This window comes from Podarcis bocagei (genome assembly GCF_964188305.1).
Source record: "Podarcis bocagei genome assembly, chromosome: 13".
NCBI lineage: Eukaryota > Metazoa > Chordata > Lepidosauria > Squamata > Lacertidae > Podarcis > Podarcis bocagei.
In genome coordinates this window covers 36,560,921-36,578,400 of record NC_138138.1, presented here as the reverse complement: position 1 = coordinate 36,578,400, position 17,480 = coordinate 36,560,921, and the positions used below count along the sequence as shown (strand labels likewise).

At 48.5% G+C, this 17,480-nt stretch overlaps 1 protein-coding gene across 4 annotated transcripts; it reads left to right on the top strand.

The window, feature by feature from the left end:
* The first annotated feature begins 95 nt into the window (after positions 1–95).
* TBC1D17 (TBC1 domain family member 17) lies at positions 96–17,257 on the top strand. 4 transcript variants are annotated; one of them, XM_081169039.1, is made up of 18 exons: positions 96–192; positions 410–654; positions 1,107–1,205; positions 1,768–1,842; positions 3,051–3,162; positions 3,359–3,575; positions 4,091–4,202; positions 5,728–5,892; positions 7,035–7,166; positions 7,377–7,480; positions 7,615–7,709; positions 9,273–9,389; positions 10,268–10,368; positions 10,472–10,571; positions 11,054–11,151; positions 13,555–13,671; positions 14,513–14,599; positions 15,971–17,257. In XM_081169039.1, exons 1-18 carry the CDS (start codon positions 111–113, stop codon positions 16,181–16,183), a joined length of 2,271 nt encoding a protein of 756 aa, XP_081025165.1. In that variant the 5' UTR covers positions 96–110; the 3' UTR covers positions 16,184–17,257. The 4 variants fall into 4 exon arrangements, with proteins under 4 accessions (XP_081025165.1, XP_081025167.1, XP_081025168.1 ...); XM_081169041.1 differs by lacking the exon at positions 96–192 and having other exon boundaries at positions 483–601; XM_081169042.1 differs by lacking the exon at positions 96–192 and having other exon boundaries at positions 604–654; positions 3,362–3,575.
* The last annotated feature ends 223 nt before the right edge of the window (positions 17,258–17,480 follow it).

Below are 17,480 nucleotides of genomic sequence, written 5' to 3'. Positions count from 1 at the left end.
CTTCGCTCGGGGAGATTCCGTACGCGGAGCACTTCCGGTTTAGCCCGGAAGTGGGTGAACCATTGCGAACAGTGTGCGTCGCTCTATCCTTTTCCTATCTCTACGCGTAAATGGCGTTCGCCTCGATAAAGGCGACGGTAGGGAGCGGTTGCCCCTCCCGCTGTAGTCCTTTGCCCTATATAAAGATGGCGGGTGCGTCTCCCTTCCAACTTTCCTCTCCCTTCCCTCCCTCCTTGTCATTGATACGCTGTGGCGTTAATTGTTATTTTCTGATTGCGGTTCGGTTATAAAGTGTTCACACCCCGTATTTAAGCATAAAAGCACATTTCTTTTTGGCCTGCCTGAACGCATGAGCTTTCCTTCCCGTCAGTGTTTGCGGTATAATCTGATTGGTGCACTTTGCCCACAGACGGGAAAGATCGCAAAGCCGCGGCTCTCGGCGACCTTGCCCTCTACCAAGATGGCGGTAGAAGCGTCCGCGGACGTGGCGCCCGTAAGCGTTCCTTGCTGAGGCGCTTTGTGCCAGAAACAAGGATGGCGGCCGCGGTGGGTGGGAAGCGGCCTAACGAAGAGGGTGGAGCAAATGGAGCAGGAAATGACGGTTTGTTTTTCCGGAAGTGGCTGTCTGGGAGAATGGAGTTAGGGGGCTGCAGGGTGAGGGAGGCCTTCCCCGCAGTGGGGCAGGGCTGGCCAGGCTCCTCGGAGAAGGGGAGGCTTGGGGGGAGGGTTGGGTTTCCCCTCTCTCGGAGAGCTCACATTTGTCCCCCAGGAGCGGAGCGGGAGGGTCTCTTTCCTCCTCTTGAACGCAGTGGGAGGTTGGTAGAGTGGCTCTCTCGTCCCCTCAGCTGGCTAATTAGTGGGGAGAAGCGGAATCTTGACCCCCTTCCTGGGTGGAAGTTCCTAAAAGGCCCTTGCTCTGAGTTGTCTTTATAAAGTCGCCCTTCCTCTTAATTTAGTGTTACTGTGGGGGCCATAAAGTATGTTCCAGCTGCCTTAGTTTGAGGCAGGCCATCCCTTCCCCATCTGCATTCTACAGAGGTGGGCGGGGGATTCCAGTGAACCTGCTTCTTGTACTGACCTCCTGCTTTTTCCCTGTCCTCCTTCAGGTTGCATTTGAGAAGGATGGTGTCTATTTACACACCAGCGCAAAGCGTCATCCTGACCAGGACTCCCTGATTCCGGGGGTTATCCGCATAATCGAGAAGGTTGGTTGAGGTGGGATACAGGTTGGGGTTGGAAAAGGGATGAGGGAAGGGTTTTTGCACCCAAGATAGGAAAAAGGTCAGTGCATGTGGTGTGGGGTGGTAGAATTTGGTTGGTATAGATTTCAGCATTCTGAGTACCTCAGGCTTTGATTTTAAAGAGTGTTCCTAGCACTTGTGATTTCAGAAGTAGGCTTGAAAAACTGTAAGCTGTGCCTGGTGACAATGTGAAAAGGTGTAGGCAGTACCTGGTGACATCTTGGAATATAGAGTGGGTGTAGGCTTGAACAGATTTTCCACTAATTGGGGATGAGTCACTTTCGTAGGAGAAGGAAGAGGTATACAGAGGTGGCATTCCTTAGTGCTCAACATAGTTTCTTATTCTTCCCTGAGGCTTGGAGAACCAGCAATGCTATTTGACTTTCCTTAAACTTATATCATCTAGGTGACCAAATTCAGATTACTTTGTTACAGCATCTGGATTGTTTTAGTAAAGTGTGCGTACACAGTTATGGATATCTTTTTTATGACTCTCTCATGAGACTGTCTTTCTCCATTTATTCAGGGCTCGGATACTTTGCTACAATGGACACCCATAGAAGAGTCATCAGATGCTGCTCAGATCACATATACCAAGAAGGTGAGGCCCTCTTTCTTGCTGGTATAAACTTCTACTGATATATTAAATCTTCATCACATTGTGTTCTAATAACTTAAGTAATAAAACATTGTCTAAATAAAACATTATTTAGGCTAGTGATTCATTAAATTTTTTTGCCTGTATTGGGAACTGGTGTTTTAGTTTCCTTGTTCTTTTCATATCCCATTGCCATAACAGATTTTTAAATTGGTTTCTGGGGGAAAGAGCTGTAGGACTGTGGAGCAGCTGCTGAGACTTCCCCACCATTTGAGTTGGTGTAGTTAGATAGTTGTTCTGGGCTTCATTCCCATTAACCAGGACACAAAGCTGCAAATGTTATTCAGGAATGTGCCTTTACTGCTTTATGATTTGCACCCAGAGGTCTATTCCCTGCTTTCTCCACCCCACCCCCTCTCTAGGAGGATCATGGAGAATGAAGTGATGAGGATATGCCAGTTCTCTGCTGTTCTATTTTCTAGAAAGGATGCCATCTTTTCCTCCTGTTGATCAGAGCCTGGAAATGGTAGAACAGAAGAAGTATCCTGTGATAAAGTTAAACCAGCAGAAATGTTGGACATTTGAAACTGCTTTATATTGAGTCAAACAACTGGCTCAGGGCTGCCCACTACAATTGGCGGTGGCTCTCCAAAGCATCAGACGGAGATCTTTCTCAGTCCTCCTGCACTAGATCTCTTTAATTGGAAATGCCAGGGACTGAGACTTTCTATAGGCAAAGTATTACTGATTCTTATGTTTTAAGACAGGAACACCCTAAGGAAGTGTTTATATCTTTAGATGCTCATTTATGGTTTTGTTCAGGATGGGGAATGATCTTCTATACTGTTTCCCATTCTCTTTACATATAACAGTGCATTATTATTTTTCCTAACAAGGAGGACTGTGTTTAGCAAATCCTGTGAGTTCTCCTTTATTTCTCATCCTAGGAAGTAGCCCCTCCATTGTGATGCAGAAAGGGAGCAGGGCAATTTCAGGTCTGTTAATGTTCATAAAGACAGCGTTGTACTTCTGTTTAAAGAGGAGTCTGTCCTTCCACACCTTCCACGCTCAAATTCCTCTCAGTGAGACCAAGAGTTCAAAGTGTATTCCATTGAATTCATAATTTGTGTGAGCACCTCCTTGAAGATCATTATGAAATATAAGGAATTGGGTAGCTTCTGAAAGCCCTGATCTCTCTTTCCATTTTCCAGGACCCAGTGGGCTGCCAGACGGAAGAAGAAATATTTGATCCAGGGTATGAACCGGACTGGGCTGTGATCAGTACAGTGGGGACCCGGACTCGGGCTCAAGAGGAAACAAATGGTAATCAAAAAGAGAACAGGGATGTTTGCCCCCTGGTATACTTAAGTGGCATAATACACGGATTGCTGGTAAAGATGCAAAAAGGGATACAGGATGGAGGTAGGGGAGAAGAGGTAGCCGGCAAATGTGGGATATTCTTTTCTGGTTCTCTTGACATCATCCCTTTTATATTTGTGCTTGGCTTTCCCCTCTCCAGCAGCTTCCGGGCCCAAATCTCCAGTCCCACGTGGTCAGTGGGCCTTCTCCCTCAGCTTGTCGGAGCTGAAATCCATCCGCAAGAGCAAGCCAGGTTTGGGCTGGTCATACCTCATCTTCATCACCAAAGACGGCATCTCCATTCAAGCCCTGCACTTCCACCGTGGAGGCACCAAAGCCCTGCTCAAGGCCCTCTGCAAATACGTTATCTTAGCCACGTGAGTGAGGGTGGTGCCGGGTACCTTATTTGTTCAAAAGATAAAGAAGTAAAGAGAAAGCTCTTAAGTCAGATGTGGAAGGCGCTGCCCGACTAGCCTTCGACTTCTGGGCTATATTACTCAGGATTGAGGCAGTCAGTTTGCATGAACTTGGAGGCAGGGAACACTTTCCCCAGCACTGCAAATTAATGAAGAAAAATAATATATACAGTATTCAGTTCTGAACTGAAAACACCATCACAGTAAATTAGTTGGACTCAGACTGGCATAAAATGTTTTCACAATTGCTTTTTAAAAGCAACAATGATGAGGCCATCCTTAGGGAGGGGATGTGATAGGTGTAGAGCCATCACTGAAAAGGCCCTGCCCATGGTGCTCATTCACTCATGGACCTGAAAGGAGGGCCTCTGATTTCGCTAATTTTGCAGCTTGTCCAGTTGCCAGTGGTCCTTCAGATAACCTAACACTTGCTGGAAGGCAATAAACTCACTCTGGTTTCTCTTCTCGCCTTGCAGCTCCCCCAAAGATTCCCGCCTCTACTTGGTTTACACACATGATTCGTACGCCCTCTCCCACTCCTTCGATGAGCTTCAACTCTTCGATGACAGCTCTTCCAACCTTGTGTCGGTGAGGCTCTTCTCCAAAATGCCCTGCAACTGCGACTTAAGTTCTAGTTTAGTGGTTACCAATTAGCAAAGTACTGCGGATCCTGTTTTTGAAAAGCCAAGTCATGGAACCACCTACTTCTGAAAATGTTGATATGTCTCTGGTAGTTTTGTTATGTGAATGGCGCCACCATACCCTCCAACATGTCCCAGTGCAAAAACGGAGATGCATGTCTTCCAGGCCATGCTCCTGCATGAGTCATGTGACCCGCATGAGAGCACGACTCCCCAAAACAGGATGGATATGTGCCATGGACCTCCTGGTCAGGGGTCCACAGACCACTAATTGGGAACCACTATTCTAGAGGATTAGAATGCAGAGAGGGTGTGCATGTGTGGCCTTGCTCTGTGGGAGAAATCTAAAGACTTGTGGCAGTAGGATTATGTGGGAAGGGACAAAAGCTATAAACAGGGAGGCTTCTCTGTTGTAGGTGCTGACGCTGGTTAGAGCAGGGAGTTATGGGAACACGGGCTCCTGGGTTTCCTTGAATGAATTATATTAGAACAAGTTACAGGTAGGTAGCCGTGTTGGTCTGCCATAGTTGAAACAAAATAAAAAAATTCCTTCCAGTAGCACATTAGAGACCAACTAAGTTAGTTATTGGTATGAGCTTTCATGTGCATGCACACTTCTTCAGATACACTGAAACAGAAGTCACCAGACCCTTATACAGTGGTGCCCCGCAAGACGAATGCCTCGCAAGACGAAAAACCTGGTAGACGAAAGGGTTTTCCGTTTTTGAGCTGCTTTGCAAGACGATTTTCCCTATGGGCTTGCTTTGCAAGACGAAAACGTCTTGCGAGTGTTCCGTTTTCCCCCCGCTTTCCCCCCTTTTTCTAAGCCGCTAAGCCGCTAATAGCCTTTTAGCCGCTAATCCGCTAAGCCTTTGATAGCCGCTAAGCCTTTAATAGCCGCTAAACTGCTAATAGCGCTAATCCGCTAATAGGGTTGCTTCGCAAGACGAAAAAACCGCTAGACGAAGAGACTCGCGGAACGGATTAATTTCGTCTTGCGAGGCACCACTGTATATAGTGGGGGGGGGAGGGGTATTACTCAGAAGAGTGGTGGGAATGTGTGATTGGTTGATAGGTGTGGTAAACCTGTTACCAACTGCAATTGGTCTTACAGGAAAAAGCAAGTGGTGAGATGGCTAAAAATGGCTTTATCATGTATAATGAGATAAGAATCCAATGTCTCTATTCAGACCAGGTCTCTCCATGGTTTTAAGTTTGGTAATATATATATTACCAATATATACATACACACACACACACACACACACACACACACACACACACATATATATATTCGAACAAAAAGGCAGTGATGGTAAAAAGTTGGTGTGTGTTTTGTATCTGGAATATTGATTATTGATGCAGAGCTGAGAAACCCAAATTGAATCTTAATTCAGCAGGGCTAGAATTGGGCAGCAAGCCAAAGGTGACATGTGGCTTCTTCTTTTTTAAGCCACCTTCTCTTTCCCTAGCGGTTCCTGCAAGATCCTTATGCTGCCACGTTCGGTGGCTTCTCCAAAGTCACCAACTTCTTCCGTGGGGCTCTGCACCATGAGGACGGCGTCATCCAGCATTCCCATGGCGACCCAGCTGCTGCCAACGTTGAGGATGAGACAGGCTTTGAAGTTATTACCTGTGTGAGTGTTGGAACAGGTAGCTCCACTGTGGGGCAGTGGAGGGGGGAGAGGAATGGCACCCAGTGTATGTTTGTGTGTGCTTCTCTGTAGGCCAAGAGATCTTTGGCCATCTTTCCTTACTCCCAGCCACCCGCTCACACCTACTGGCTTATGATTGCATCAGAGGTGACTATTTGGGAGCGGTTGTGGGAGAATGTGAGCAAGGAAATGGGGGTGAATGCCAGAGAGATGGAGGGGTGGACATGAGCCCCTTTGCAAGAAAACCCTTTCCATCGAGCGAGGACCAAGCAATCCATTCACACAGAGGCCTAAGGAGATTTGCGTCATGCTCACCCCAAACCCACCACCATCACACCACAACATTACAAGGCAGGCATGGTGGTTGAAGCAGTTAGCCTCGTCTAAATGGTTTGTGCTGGGTTTGTGAATGGGGCGAGGCCTCTGTTGACCTCATTCTTCCTTGGAGCAGAATCCAGGGCCTTGAGCTTCCATGAATATACATGTGACTGACAAGGTAATTCCTGAGGGCTAGAGAACCATGACTGTGGCTTCAAAAATGCTCTGATAACAACCCGTGTGTTCTTGGAACCCTCATGTTCTGCAGAAACTTACTGGGGAATCTAAGGCAAGAGGATCAGTAAGAGTGGGCAAACTTGTAAAAGTAAACTTTCCACTGTTACTGATCTTCCTCCACAGCATGCACCAATCTGAAATGCTTTCTGCTTGTCTTCTAGACCAGTTCTTCCCAATTAGCTAAGTGCTGTGGACACCCTGCTTTTCAAAAGCCAAGCCATGGACCCCCACTTTTGAAAATTCTGATCTCTCTGCGGTAGTTTTTGTTGTGTTACAGTAGTTGTTTTATTATGTGCCATGGACCCCCTGGGTAGGTTTTGCAGACTTCCTGGGTTCCATGGATCCCACCATTTAGGAACCACTGGTCTAGATCCAAACATAGACAGGCACCCTAGAAAGTTTCTTCCAATCCTTCCAACGGTACAGGGATTTTTCAGCAGGCATGTGTCAACATAAAAGAGAGGTCCCCTCCTCCTCGCTTCTCACCCCTTTATTGTCTCCATACCCCTTGGGAGGTATCTTTCCTTGACACTTCTTTTTAAGTTCCTTCCTCTTTTCTGCCCCGGCAGCAGGCACGGCTAGGAGAGCGTCCGTCTGTCCAGCGGGAGGCTCCCGTCTCGGAGCAGGAATGGGAGCAGCACTTGGACCCAGATGGGCGTGTGAGGGACCCCGTTGCCTTGCGCAGAAGGATCTTCGCTGGGGTGAGGCCTGTGGGGAGGAGAGGGCGAGAGGCCCTTGGTTGCAGGGGGAATTGGGGGTCTGTGCAGAAGCGTGAGTGGCTGCCTGTCAGGCCAGGGATATATGCAGCGTGGGGCCGTGTTGGTTTCCTTCCCAACATCTTTGTGTCGTTCTTTGACACTTGGCCTAATTCACCTTCTCCCCCCCCCCCCCCCCCGGTGCTCCTCTTCCAGGGTCTCAACATGTCATCACGCAAAGAAGCCTGGAAATGCCTTTTGGGCTATTACTCATGGGACAACACCAGTGAAGAGAACAAGGCACAAGTGAGGCGGAAAACGTAAGTCTGGGTCAGGGTTATGGGGAAGCCAAAGGAGTACTGGAACTGGTGTTTGGAAGGAGGTGATCAGTCTGTGGGTCAGCATTTAAGCTTCTGAACTCTCTTAACAACTTCCTTCCCACGTGTGTCCACAGGGATGAGTACTTCCGCATGAAACTACAGTGGAAGTCGGTCAGCGAGGAACAGGAACAGCGGAACTCCTTGCTGCGTGGCTACCGCAGCCTGATTGGTCAGTATAAGTTCTGGCTCTTGTTCCTCATTTGTTAGGAGTTCAACACCCCTCTTTGTCACAAGAGATATTCTTGCTTCCTTTTTGTTTTTCGTCCTCTTTCCCCTGCCTGACAGCACAGCCTTGTGCGCACACAGCAAGAGGTTGGCGACCATAAAAACACTCTGTGGTAACAAGTGGGCCATATGCAAGAGACCTGCTGGATCAGTCCAAAGGACTACCTAGTTTTTTGTCACCCTGTTTCCAGCAGTGGCTGGCCAGATAGATGCGTTAAGAGAGCCCACAAGCAGGAAGCGAAGGCAAGAGTTCTCTCTAGCAACAGGAATTCAAGAGGGGTATATACTGCTTCTGAGGATGAATGTTCTCTTTAGCAGCTGTGGCTATTAGCTGATAAATGAGAACATTAAAACCCGTGCTCTATGAATCTATCTTCCTTTCAGTGCCATCTAAGCCAGCAGCCAGCACCACATCTTGTGGCAGTAAAATTCATGGATGAATTATGCATTGTGTGAAGAGCCATTTTCTTTTATCCATCCTGCATCGATTGCCAATCAATTTAAGTGACATTCGCATTCCAGGATTGTGGGAGGAGGGGGAGAATCTCGCTCGTTCTCTCTCCCCCCCCCCCAAATTCATAACGCTATAAACTTCTGTTTTGCCCCAATCATCTTTTTCTAAACTAAACGATCCAAACACTTTTGCCTCATCTCTTAGAGGAGGTACTTCAGCTCCTTTATTTTTTGGCAGCTTGGCTTTTTCCACCTTTTCCTTCTCTAAAATAGATCTTTTGAAAGGACGGGACTAGCAATGGAGGCTGGTCCTTTAGGGCAAATGGAGCACTGCCCTGCCAAACTCATTCTGCCCTTAGCTAGCACCCTGGATGGGGACAAAACTAGAATGGGCAAAGGTCGTAGCACAATAGTCAGAGCCTCTGTTTTGCATGCAGAAGGTCCCAGGTTCAATCCCCAGTGTCTCCAGATGGGGCCGGAAGAGAATTTGGTCTGAAGCCACGGAGGGCTGCTGCTAGTCACTGTAGGTAGCTGCACCCGTGGACTGACCCTGCATAAAGCACCTTCCTGTGTTCCCAAAATTAGTTGGCTCTCATTGGCTCTGATTCCACCTGCTGTTGGTCTTCCCGCCTTCTGCCCCATGAGGCATCAGCCACCACATTGGGGGGAGGGCAGGCCTAGCAGAATTGCACATAGTTTTCCAAATGTGACCATTCCATAGACTTCCATAAAGGTGTTAGGACAGCCAAGCTGTCTTACTTTCAAAACATGGGATAAGTGTGAAACCCCCCCCCCCTTTAAGGGGAAGTACCATGACTTTAGCTTGGAGCTTTCTGCATAAAAAGCCTTTGCTCTGCCACTGAGCTGGGGGCCCCTGGAGCTTTTCCTGGGGTTGTGCTTCTTCACCTTCTCTCAGCTGTGTGTTGCTACTTTCTCTCGCTCATTTGCCTCGTTACTGTCCTGTATTCGTCATCACTTTGAGTGGCCTTTGGCAGAAAGGCAATAAACGAGTTTTATGGATAATTCGGGGGGGGGGGTCTGTCTGCCTTTGCAGAAAGAGACGTGAGCCGCACGGATAGGAACAACAAATTCTATGAAGGCAGCGAGAACCCTGGCCTAGTGCTCCTAAATGACGTGCTGATGACGTACTGCATGTACAACTTTGACCTGGGTGAGTCTGGAGGTGGGGAGGGGACGCCAGCAGTGTGCCATTGTAGAACCAGCTTAGGTTCGGGAGTCTTTGGCTAGCTTGGCCTAGGAGGGCCCCTTAACTACCGTGGAGGAGGGGGAGAGTTGGAATCCAAAATCTCTGGAGGGCACTAGCACAGGGAAGACTGTTGCAGCCTTTTGCTAGGTTGGAGGTGGTCTGTACCATCTCTGATCTGGTCATGCTAAGTGGCAGCAGAATGCATTCCAGAATCTCCCATGGTGTCCCAAGGGGCTTGTACTGTTTCAGATGCTGTTACGCTCCCTTCTACCCCTCACTAGTCAAATCCAGAGATTTTGGACCACGACTCCCATCAGTCCCAGCTGGCGCTGCCATGTTATGCTGATGGAAGTTGTAGTCCATAGCATCTGTAGCTCACCAGATTGGGGGCGGCTAGTCTGCAGTAAGAGAGCCTTTTGTGGATGATTCCCTTAATGGTATAGGCTACCCCAGCAGTTGCCTGTTCTTGATGATCTTGGGCCCAAGCACTGCTGTGTGTATTCTGCTCTAAAATAAACCCATCACCTGTTTTCAAGCTTCACACAGCCACGTGGACTAGAAACTTGACTCTAGTATTCATTTCCCCCCATGAAAATGAAAACTGAAAGACTTGGGATACTGAATTCCATGCTGAGAAGTATGCACAATGCAGACAGCCCTGCAGACTTCTCCGGCTAGCCTTTTATGGGTCCTCTTAACGCTCTGAACCCTCACCAGTCCTGTAATTGTATCTCTCATCCCGTCATTCTGCAACACCCTAGTCGAAAGAGAAAATAACTTGGTGGGCCTGCAGCTTCAGTTGTAAAACCCAGTGGCTTCATGTCTTTTGCTTCCTTGCACAGGCTATGTCCAAGGCATGAGTGACCTCCTGTCCCCCATTCTCTACGTCACCCAGAACGAAGTGGATGCCTTCTGGTGTTTCTGTGGTTTTATGGAGCTGGTGGTGAGTACATGGCCTGGGAGAGCTCAGAAAGGGCCTTGCAGCTGTTCCAAATGTCACCTTCTTTCCATAAACTTGTGCACGTACTCTCACTTTCTGCCCACAGCACCGCAATTTTGAAGAAAGCCAGGAGTCCATGAAGCGACAGCTGTCTCAGCTCAATTTGCTCCTCAGGGTGCTGGACCCCCCACTCTGTGACTTCCTAGGTACTTGTGCACCTAGTTCTGGGACTGCTGAAAGCTGGGTGGTTTAAACATACGTTGTCTGGAAAGGACAGGTCTCCTATTTGTGGGTGCTTGTTTTTAATAATGAAATATAGTAGGTGAATTTGGGGCTCCTAATTATTCAGGTCCACAAACTGAGCTCTTGGCTACAAAATCACCACTTTCTTTGCTTTTTATTTTTCTTCACTTCCCCAGCTTTGTATAACATCTTCCCTGATGAAGAGTTCTGGATAATTCAAAAGCTTGCCACAGTTGTGTGTCATTTTGACTGGTTTCAATAAAAGGGTGTAGGGGTTCAATTAATTATTTTGGGGCTCTTTTATTTAGTCTCTGGCTAATTCCTTCAAAAGCTTAAAGGAAACAAAGGCTGAAGCAAGTAAGGCATTTCTTAATCTTTGGAAGTCTTGATTGGATAAAACAATCTGTTACTGACTCCTCCTGCCCTTCTTGGCTACTTCTTTCAGACTCTAAGGAATCTGGCACCTTTTGCTTCTGCTTCCGATGGATCTTGATCTGGTTCAAGAGGGAATTTGCCTTCTCTGAAATTCTTCAGCTATGGGAGGTGAGACTGAATTAAGAGAAATGGGTTTGTTTTTGTTGGTTTTGTGTGGGGAGAGGATCTCTGGCTGGGGAAAACATAAGTTACATTGTCGTGATGGGATTTCAGCATTGGAAAGGCAGGAAAAATGGGAACAGGAGAGAGAATAAACAGACTTCTGGTTTGCAGTGTTGGGGTTTGAAAGTAGAGAAGGCAGCAGGGAGGGATGTTTTCTGAAGAACACAGCCTCAGCCAGTTTGGCTAATGGCAAGAGATGATAGCTGTTGTCCAGTGGTTTTCAACCAGTGTGCCGCGGCACCTTGGGGTGCTGTGAATGACGGTCAGGGGAGCTGCAGGCAACACTGGCCTCTGTCCCTTTTTCCTTCCCTTCCTCCTCTGATGCCCTCTTGTGTCTCTACCTCCCAAAGGCTTGCACAGCTGTTTGTTGCAGTAGCCCTGGCTACAAGCTCCCCAGGTAAATGGTGCTTCTGGGGTTGGCCAGGGGGTGCTTCCCAGGTTCCTGTGGGGCAGTGAGGAGGCACCTCTCTTTGGGGTGGGGGCAGCTCAGAGACCAGGGACAGCAGCTGCGGCTGCCCATAGGACTCCTAAGGAGAGGAGGCTGAGGCAGCACTCCACAAGGGAGGGTGTTTGAAAAAAGGTGAAAGGCTGTCAGCTCCTCAGGCAGTGGGTGACATAATGGCACCTGAGCCCCACAGGGGTGCCGCAGAAAGAATGTAGTTGGTCAAAGGAGTCATGGGCTTAGAAAGGTTGAAAACCTCTTCTGTAGTCTATCAACATCTGGAGGGCCACAGGTTCCCCCTTCCCAGTCATATACAGTTCCTAGGTGGTCTTCATCTAAGTTCTGGCCAGGCCTGGATGTATTAAGCTTTAGCAAAGCATTCTAAGCCTTCCAGCCAAATGTTTCCACCAGCCACTTGAGGGCTGCATCCTCATAGTGCTCCACAGGGATGCCAGCATCCTTCTTACTTCTCTTGACCACAATCCCCTAGCCATTGGGCTATATATACAGGGAAAGGCCATAGCTCAGTGGTAGAACATCTGCTCTGCATACAGGACGTCCCAGCTTCAATCTCCAGGTCAGACTAGGAGAGAATCCTGCCTGAAAGAGCTTCTGCCAGTCAGTGTAGACAGTACTGAGGTAGATGGACAAATGGTCTGTCTCAGTGTAAGGCAGCTTCTTGTGATCCTGTCTATAAGAGGCAACCCTTAGTTATCGCTGGGTAGGTTTACTTCTGTGGGCATGTTATCTTTCCATGAGCCCCTTGGTCTCCTCAGTCTATGGTTAGCTGAATAGAACTGCCTGGCACATCCTGTATCTGCACTTTGAGCATGGGGTGAAGTGCTCGTGGGGCGCAAGCTGAGAGGTACTCCTTGGCACACCCAAAATGTCACCTAGGATCTCTAGGAGGACCACCTGGACTGTGCGCTGCAGCCACTTGCTAGGGGTGGGCACTATAGGTGCAGTTTCAGGCCAACAGGATATTGAGAACCTGGAAGGAATATTTGGGAGTGCCTGCGAGTTGTTTGTGTGTGCCTGGACAGTCCAGATGGTAGAGCCCAGCTGTGTCATCCATGGGTTCCTTGGGAAAACCTTTGCCCTCTTCCTTCCCCTCAAACCCCAGAGATCACCTGGTAAACTGGATCAGATGGTTATCCAGTAACTAGTTTTACCGCTGGAACTAGTAAATACAGCCTAAAACAAATCAGATGTCTTTAGCTGCAGAGCCTTGCTACAGCCATGAGGAATAGTTGCTTTGGTTTAGAGGTCCGGGTTATTTATAGCTCCTCCAGCTTTCAGTTTCTAACCACCTAGTTCTGAAAAAGGTTCCATGCCTCCCCTTTCGCCCCTGATCAGAACAAGCCTAGTTATCTGAACCATGTACTTAGGCTTAAAAAAAAAGTCACTAAGTATGCAAGGCTGTGTTCAGGAAACAAAAAAAGGAAAGCAAAATGTTGTTTCTTAGTTAATTCCTGCCCTAGATGAAGCAGGCAGGTGCTGCAGCTTACTTGGTTGCAGGAGAGCCGTATCAGGGAGCAGACGTAGAAATCTCATTGTCCCTCTTTCTCTTTGACGGAGGAGTGCTGCGTGAGCATCTTGCTAAAGCTGGTTTACTCTAACCTGAGCTGTGTTCTTGTCTGGGGCTTAGTCCGAGGGCACAACATGACCTGGGAAGCCCAGGCTTCTAGCCAGCCAATACATATCAGGGATGACTTCCAGCTTCTGGGAGACGTCGCCCACCAGCAGCTACAAGCAGCACGTCCCATTAGAAATAGATTCACTCTGGCTAATGCAGAGCCAGACATTAGCAGAGGATTACACCTGGCAGGATGGTACAGAACACTCCTGACAATGGGTTATGGTGCGCTTCCTCAATCCATGCCGTGTGTCTGTCCCCCTGATCCCAGGTGCTGTGGACGGGACTGCCTTGCCCCAATTTCCACCTGCTGGTGGCTTGTGGCATTCTGGATGCAGAGAGGCAGGCACTCATGAACTCTGGCTTTGGCTTCAATGAGATCCTGAAGGTGAGCACTGTGGAGCTTGGGGGCCTAACTCTTGCCATACGTGGGCTTGTGTGGGCTTAGGACAGAGATGGGGATGCTGTGGCCCTCCAGTAGCTGCTGGACTCCCACTCCCATCAGCACCAACCAGCATGACCAATGGTCAGGGGCAGTGGGAGCTGTGGTTCAGCAACATCTGGATGACTGCAGGTTCCCCATACCTGCTCTAGTACATTAAGCCATGCAATATTCGTAGGTGGTTGTTTTTTCTTTAAAGAAGCAAAAGGTGATTTATGTGCTACACCTGCTTCTGAAAAGTATGGTCAGGATTGCTCTGAAGGCTCAAAAGCCAAAACAAACAAGGGCCCCATTCATTCTCCCTCACTTCCTCCCCTCCTTGTGGCTCTTCTTTTTCTTGGGCCCGGCTCCATTCTGCCAGCTCCATTCTGCCTTTGCACCACACTGCAAAGTTCCTGCTGAACGCTTAGATAGCAGACGATCCATCTGTTTGGTTAAGGAGCAATGCTTATCTTTCCCCCCACAGATCTCAGTCTTCCCCAGAAGCATCTTGAGCTTGGCCCTTTGCCTTTCTGTATACCTGGCTTTCCTCTGTAAGGCTTTCCCAGTCCACTTTCAGAGCACATTCCTGACTTATGCCGCTTGTATTTTTCCAGTTGTAGCATTATAACTGGAAGCTATTTTCAACCCTTTGCCACAACCTGCCCTTCTCTCTCTCTCTCTCTCTCTCTCTCTCTCTCTCTCTCTCTCTCTCAAAAAGTGCATTTCTTTGTGTGTTTCCCCCTCCTCTTTGTTGTTCCTAGTTAGCCTTCTGAGTTTCTTGATTTCTGTGTCTGCATTTTCACAGCACATCAATGAGCTTACCATGAAGATGAGTGTGGAAGACATCTTATGCCGGGCCGAGGCGATCTACAGGCAGCTGGCAGCTACTCCAGTGAGTCTTGCGCTCCCCCTGCCCCCCAGTCCAGCATGAATGAAGACCTCTGTAGCTTGGTATCCTCTGAGGAGGCGTGGAGCCTCTAAGCATTCCTTAATTCTGCACACCTTGGGCAAGCCAACAGTCCTCTATCCTTACCCTTGGCTACCTCATAGCAAAACGGATACATCAAATAATCATGATCTAGCTAGCAAGCTTCTGTGAGTGAACAAGGTAGCAAGCATCTCGCTTGCTCAGGGAGACACATTAAGCAAAATGGAAATGCAGCTGGTTCCCCTTGTGGCTTCAAAATATAGCACTACCGAGAGCAGATTTAAAGATAAGGGTTGCCAACCGGGAGGCCCCAAAACTCAGCACAGTAGGCCCGCCATGCTATGCATGTCATCTTTTCTTACAAACAAAAATGCTTGCTGCCTGGAGTGTTGCTGACCAGGGAGCCAGCCAGCCATACCCTTTCCCAGGGTACTCCATTGCCACACACCCTGGTATCCCTCCCCTCCCCCTCCAGTAGTAAGTCAGTATTCTATGTCCGATGAGCATTCTCAGTCCTTATGATGTTGTTTTTTGAGGGTTTTCCCTGTTTTGGGAGGAGACACAAAGAATGTTGTTTGCCACTGGAACATCGACTCTGGGAACTGGACCCCTGTTAACTTTCCCCACTGTTATCTGCATGCTGGAAGTTTAAGCTGGGGTGCTGAAGACACTGCTCAGGGAACACACGCAGTTTGCCATTTCATACCATACGTAATCTACAGAATTCACTGCCCCTAGGATGAGGTGATGATACCCTACACACTGGCTGGTGTAGAGTGGTTCTATCAACCATGGCCAGGAGCTATGATGACTAAGGGAAGCCTCCACATTCAGAGGGAGCGTGAAAACCAGTTGCTGGGGGACCCTGCAGGGGAGAGGGCTGCTGCCTCCAGGCCCTGCTTGAGGGTTGCCAGAAACATCTGGTTGGCCATTGGGCGATAAAGAACCCAGGATTAGATTGACATTTGGTCTGATCCCGCAGGACTCTTCTTATGTGCCACACTTCAAGGGTTTGGTTTTTGTTGTTGCTTTTTTGTACGTCTTATTAAAGGAAGCTAAAATAATGAATTTGGCTCTAAGGGCACATTTGCTGGTGGTTCTCCAAGGTCTCAGACAGAGGTCTTTTCTCTTGCTACGTATTTGATCCTTTCAGCTGGAGATGGCAGTCATTGAACTTGGGGGTTTTCTGCCTGCATGTGGTCCCAGCCTTCATATGCCACTGAACCACTGTGAAACCGAGCCACACCACTGTGGCAGTGTGCTTTTGAATCGGGTGTGAGCCAGAGGGGATAACTTTTCCTAACAAATAAAATCTCTGTTTTCCCTTTCTCCCAGGATTTACCCCGTAATGTCCAGGAATTGCTGGGGCTCTCTGTGGGCAAATCTCCAACCCCCAGCACTGACACAGCCAGCTCCCCGCAGCCGCTGTCACCCAGCCAGGCCCAGGAGATGGAGCTGACGGACAGTGTTTCCCCAAGCCAGCCAGACAGTAGCATCGAAATCCTGCCTACTGAGGAAGCCTCCACCTCGCAGTCTCTCTCTCCTTGAAAACCTGTTGTTGTTGCTGCTGCTGCTGCTGTTGCTGCCACCACACCATCTTCTTAACACAAGCACTTTAACCAGATAAGGGTGAGGGCTGGGAAGGGAGGCAGAGTAGAGGCTTTGGGATGTGTGTTTTTTTCCTCCCTGGGGTTTAATTAGTCAAACAAACATCACCTCTAAAGGCAAGTAGGGCTTGGGAACGGCTGTGTTCTTCCAGAGTTCCCCAGTGCTCAGTGTGCCTTTCCCACAATGCACTGGGGCATGGCCATCTCTCTTAGAATGCGGAAGGGCTCGCTTTTGAGGTCAACTTCCTTCCCGGGATGCTCAGAGACAGAAAGGAGCAAGTTGAAGGCATCCATGCCTTTCTCTTCCACTTTGGGTTCTGAAGTGTTTCAGCTGAGTCTCCTAAATTCTCCCTTCCATTCCCGCTGCCTTTTTTCATGACGTACCTGTTTTGCTTCTATGTCATGCGCACCTCCCTCTGTGGCATTTGAGGCTTGTCTACTAAGCATCAATCTGATGGCGACATCTTTATTATTATTTTTGTTACTGTTTCCGGTTGCTAATGAAACCTGTGCCTCAGCCCACAGAAGCTAGGAAACACAAGTTCTTTGACAAAGGGAAATGAGGGGCAGCAGATCAGAGCAACTGGAAATGAGGAATCCTTAGCAAGAGGCTAGTTGGTGGAGGGAAGCTTGGTTCTCGCTGAGAAGAACATGGAGTCGGTGGTTACGGCAGCAGAGGCTGCAAGGCAGAGCTCTTAGTTCCTTCGTCCTTTGCCAGGGAGTTCCTGTTGACGTAGCTCCTTGTGCTTCCCTCCCTTGGCTGGAAGATTGTCTCCCTCCCTATTTGCCGCATTCCTTTTTTTAGTGGGTTGCTTATGAACTGACAACAGTTGGATACGAAGGGAAAGGATCTCTGATTTTGTTCTTCTGTGCCTCTCCAGCCTAGCGGGCATGTGGGTTCGATGCTTTGTCTGCATATGCCCCACTTCTGATTATCGAACTGCATCCTTCTCAGCCCTTACCTTGGCTCCTTCATTTCCTTTATAACATAACATTAAAAATGTAGTGTCACTCATTAGTGTTTCTGTATCTTGGATGGAAAACTGCTCCGAGCTGCTCATGTTGGATGGGCTGAGCTGAGAGGTGTGAGGGAACGAAGGGGCGGGAGTGTTTGACATCCGTTTCCCCTTTCTTCCTAAAATGCTATGGTGCACGGACCTCTGTCTCCCACAGTGCATATGCACTCCTCTTACCTTCGCCTGTGTTGCTTATTTAAAACTAGTTTGATCCCTTGGTTC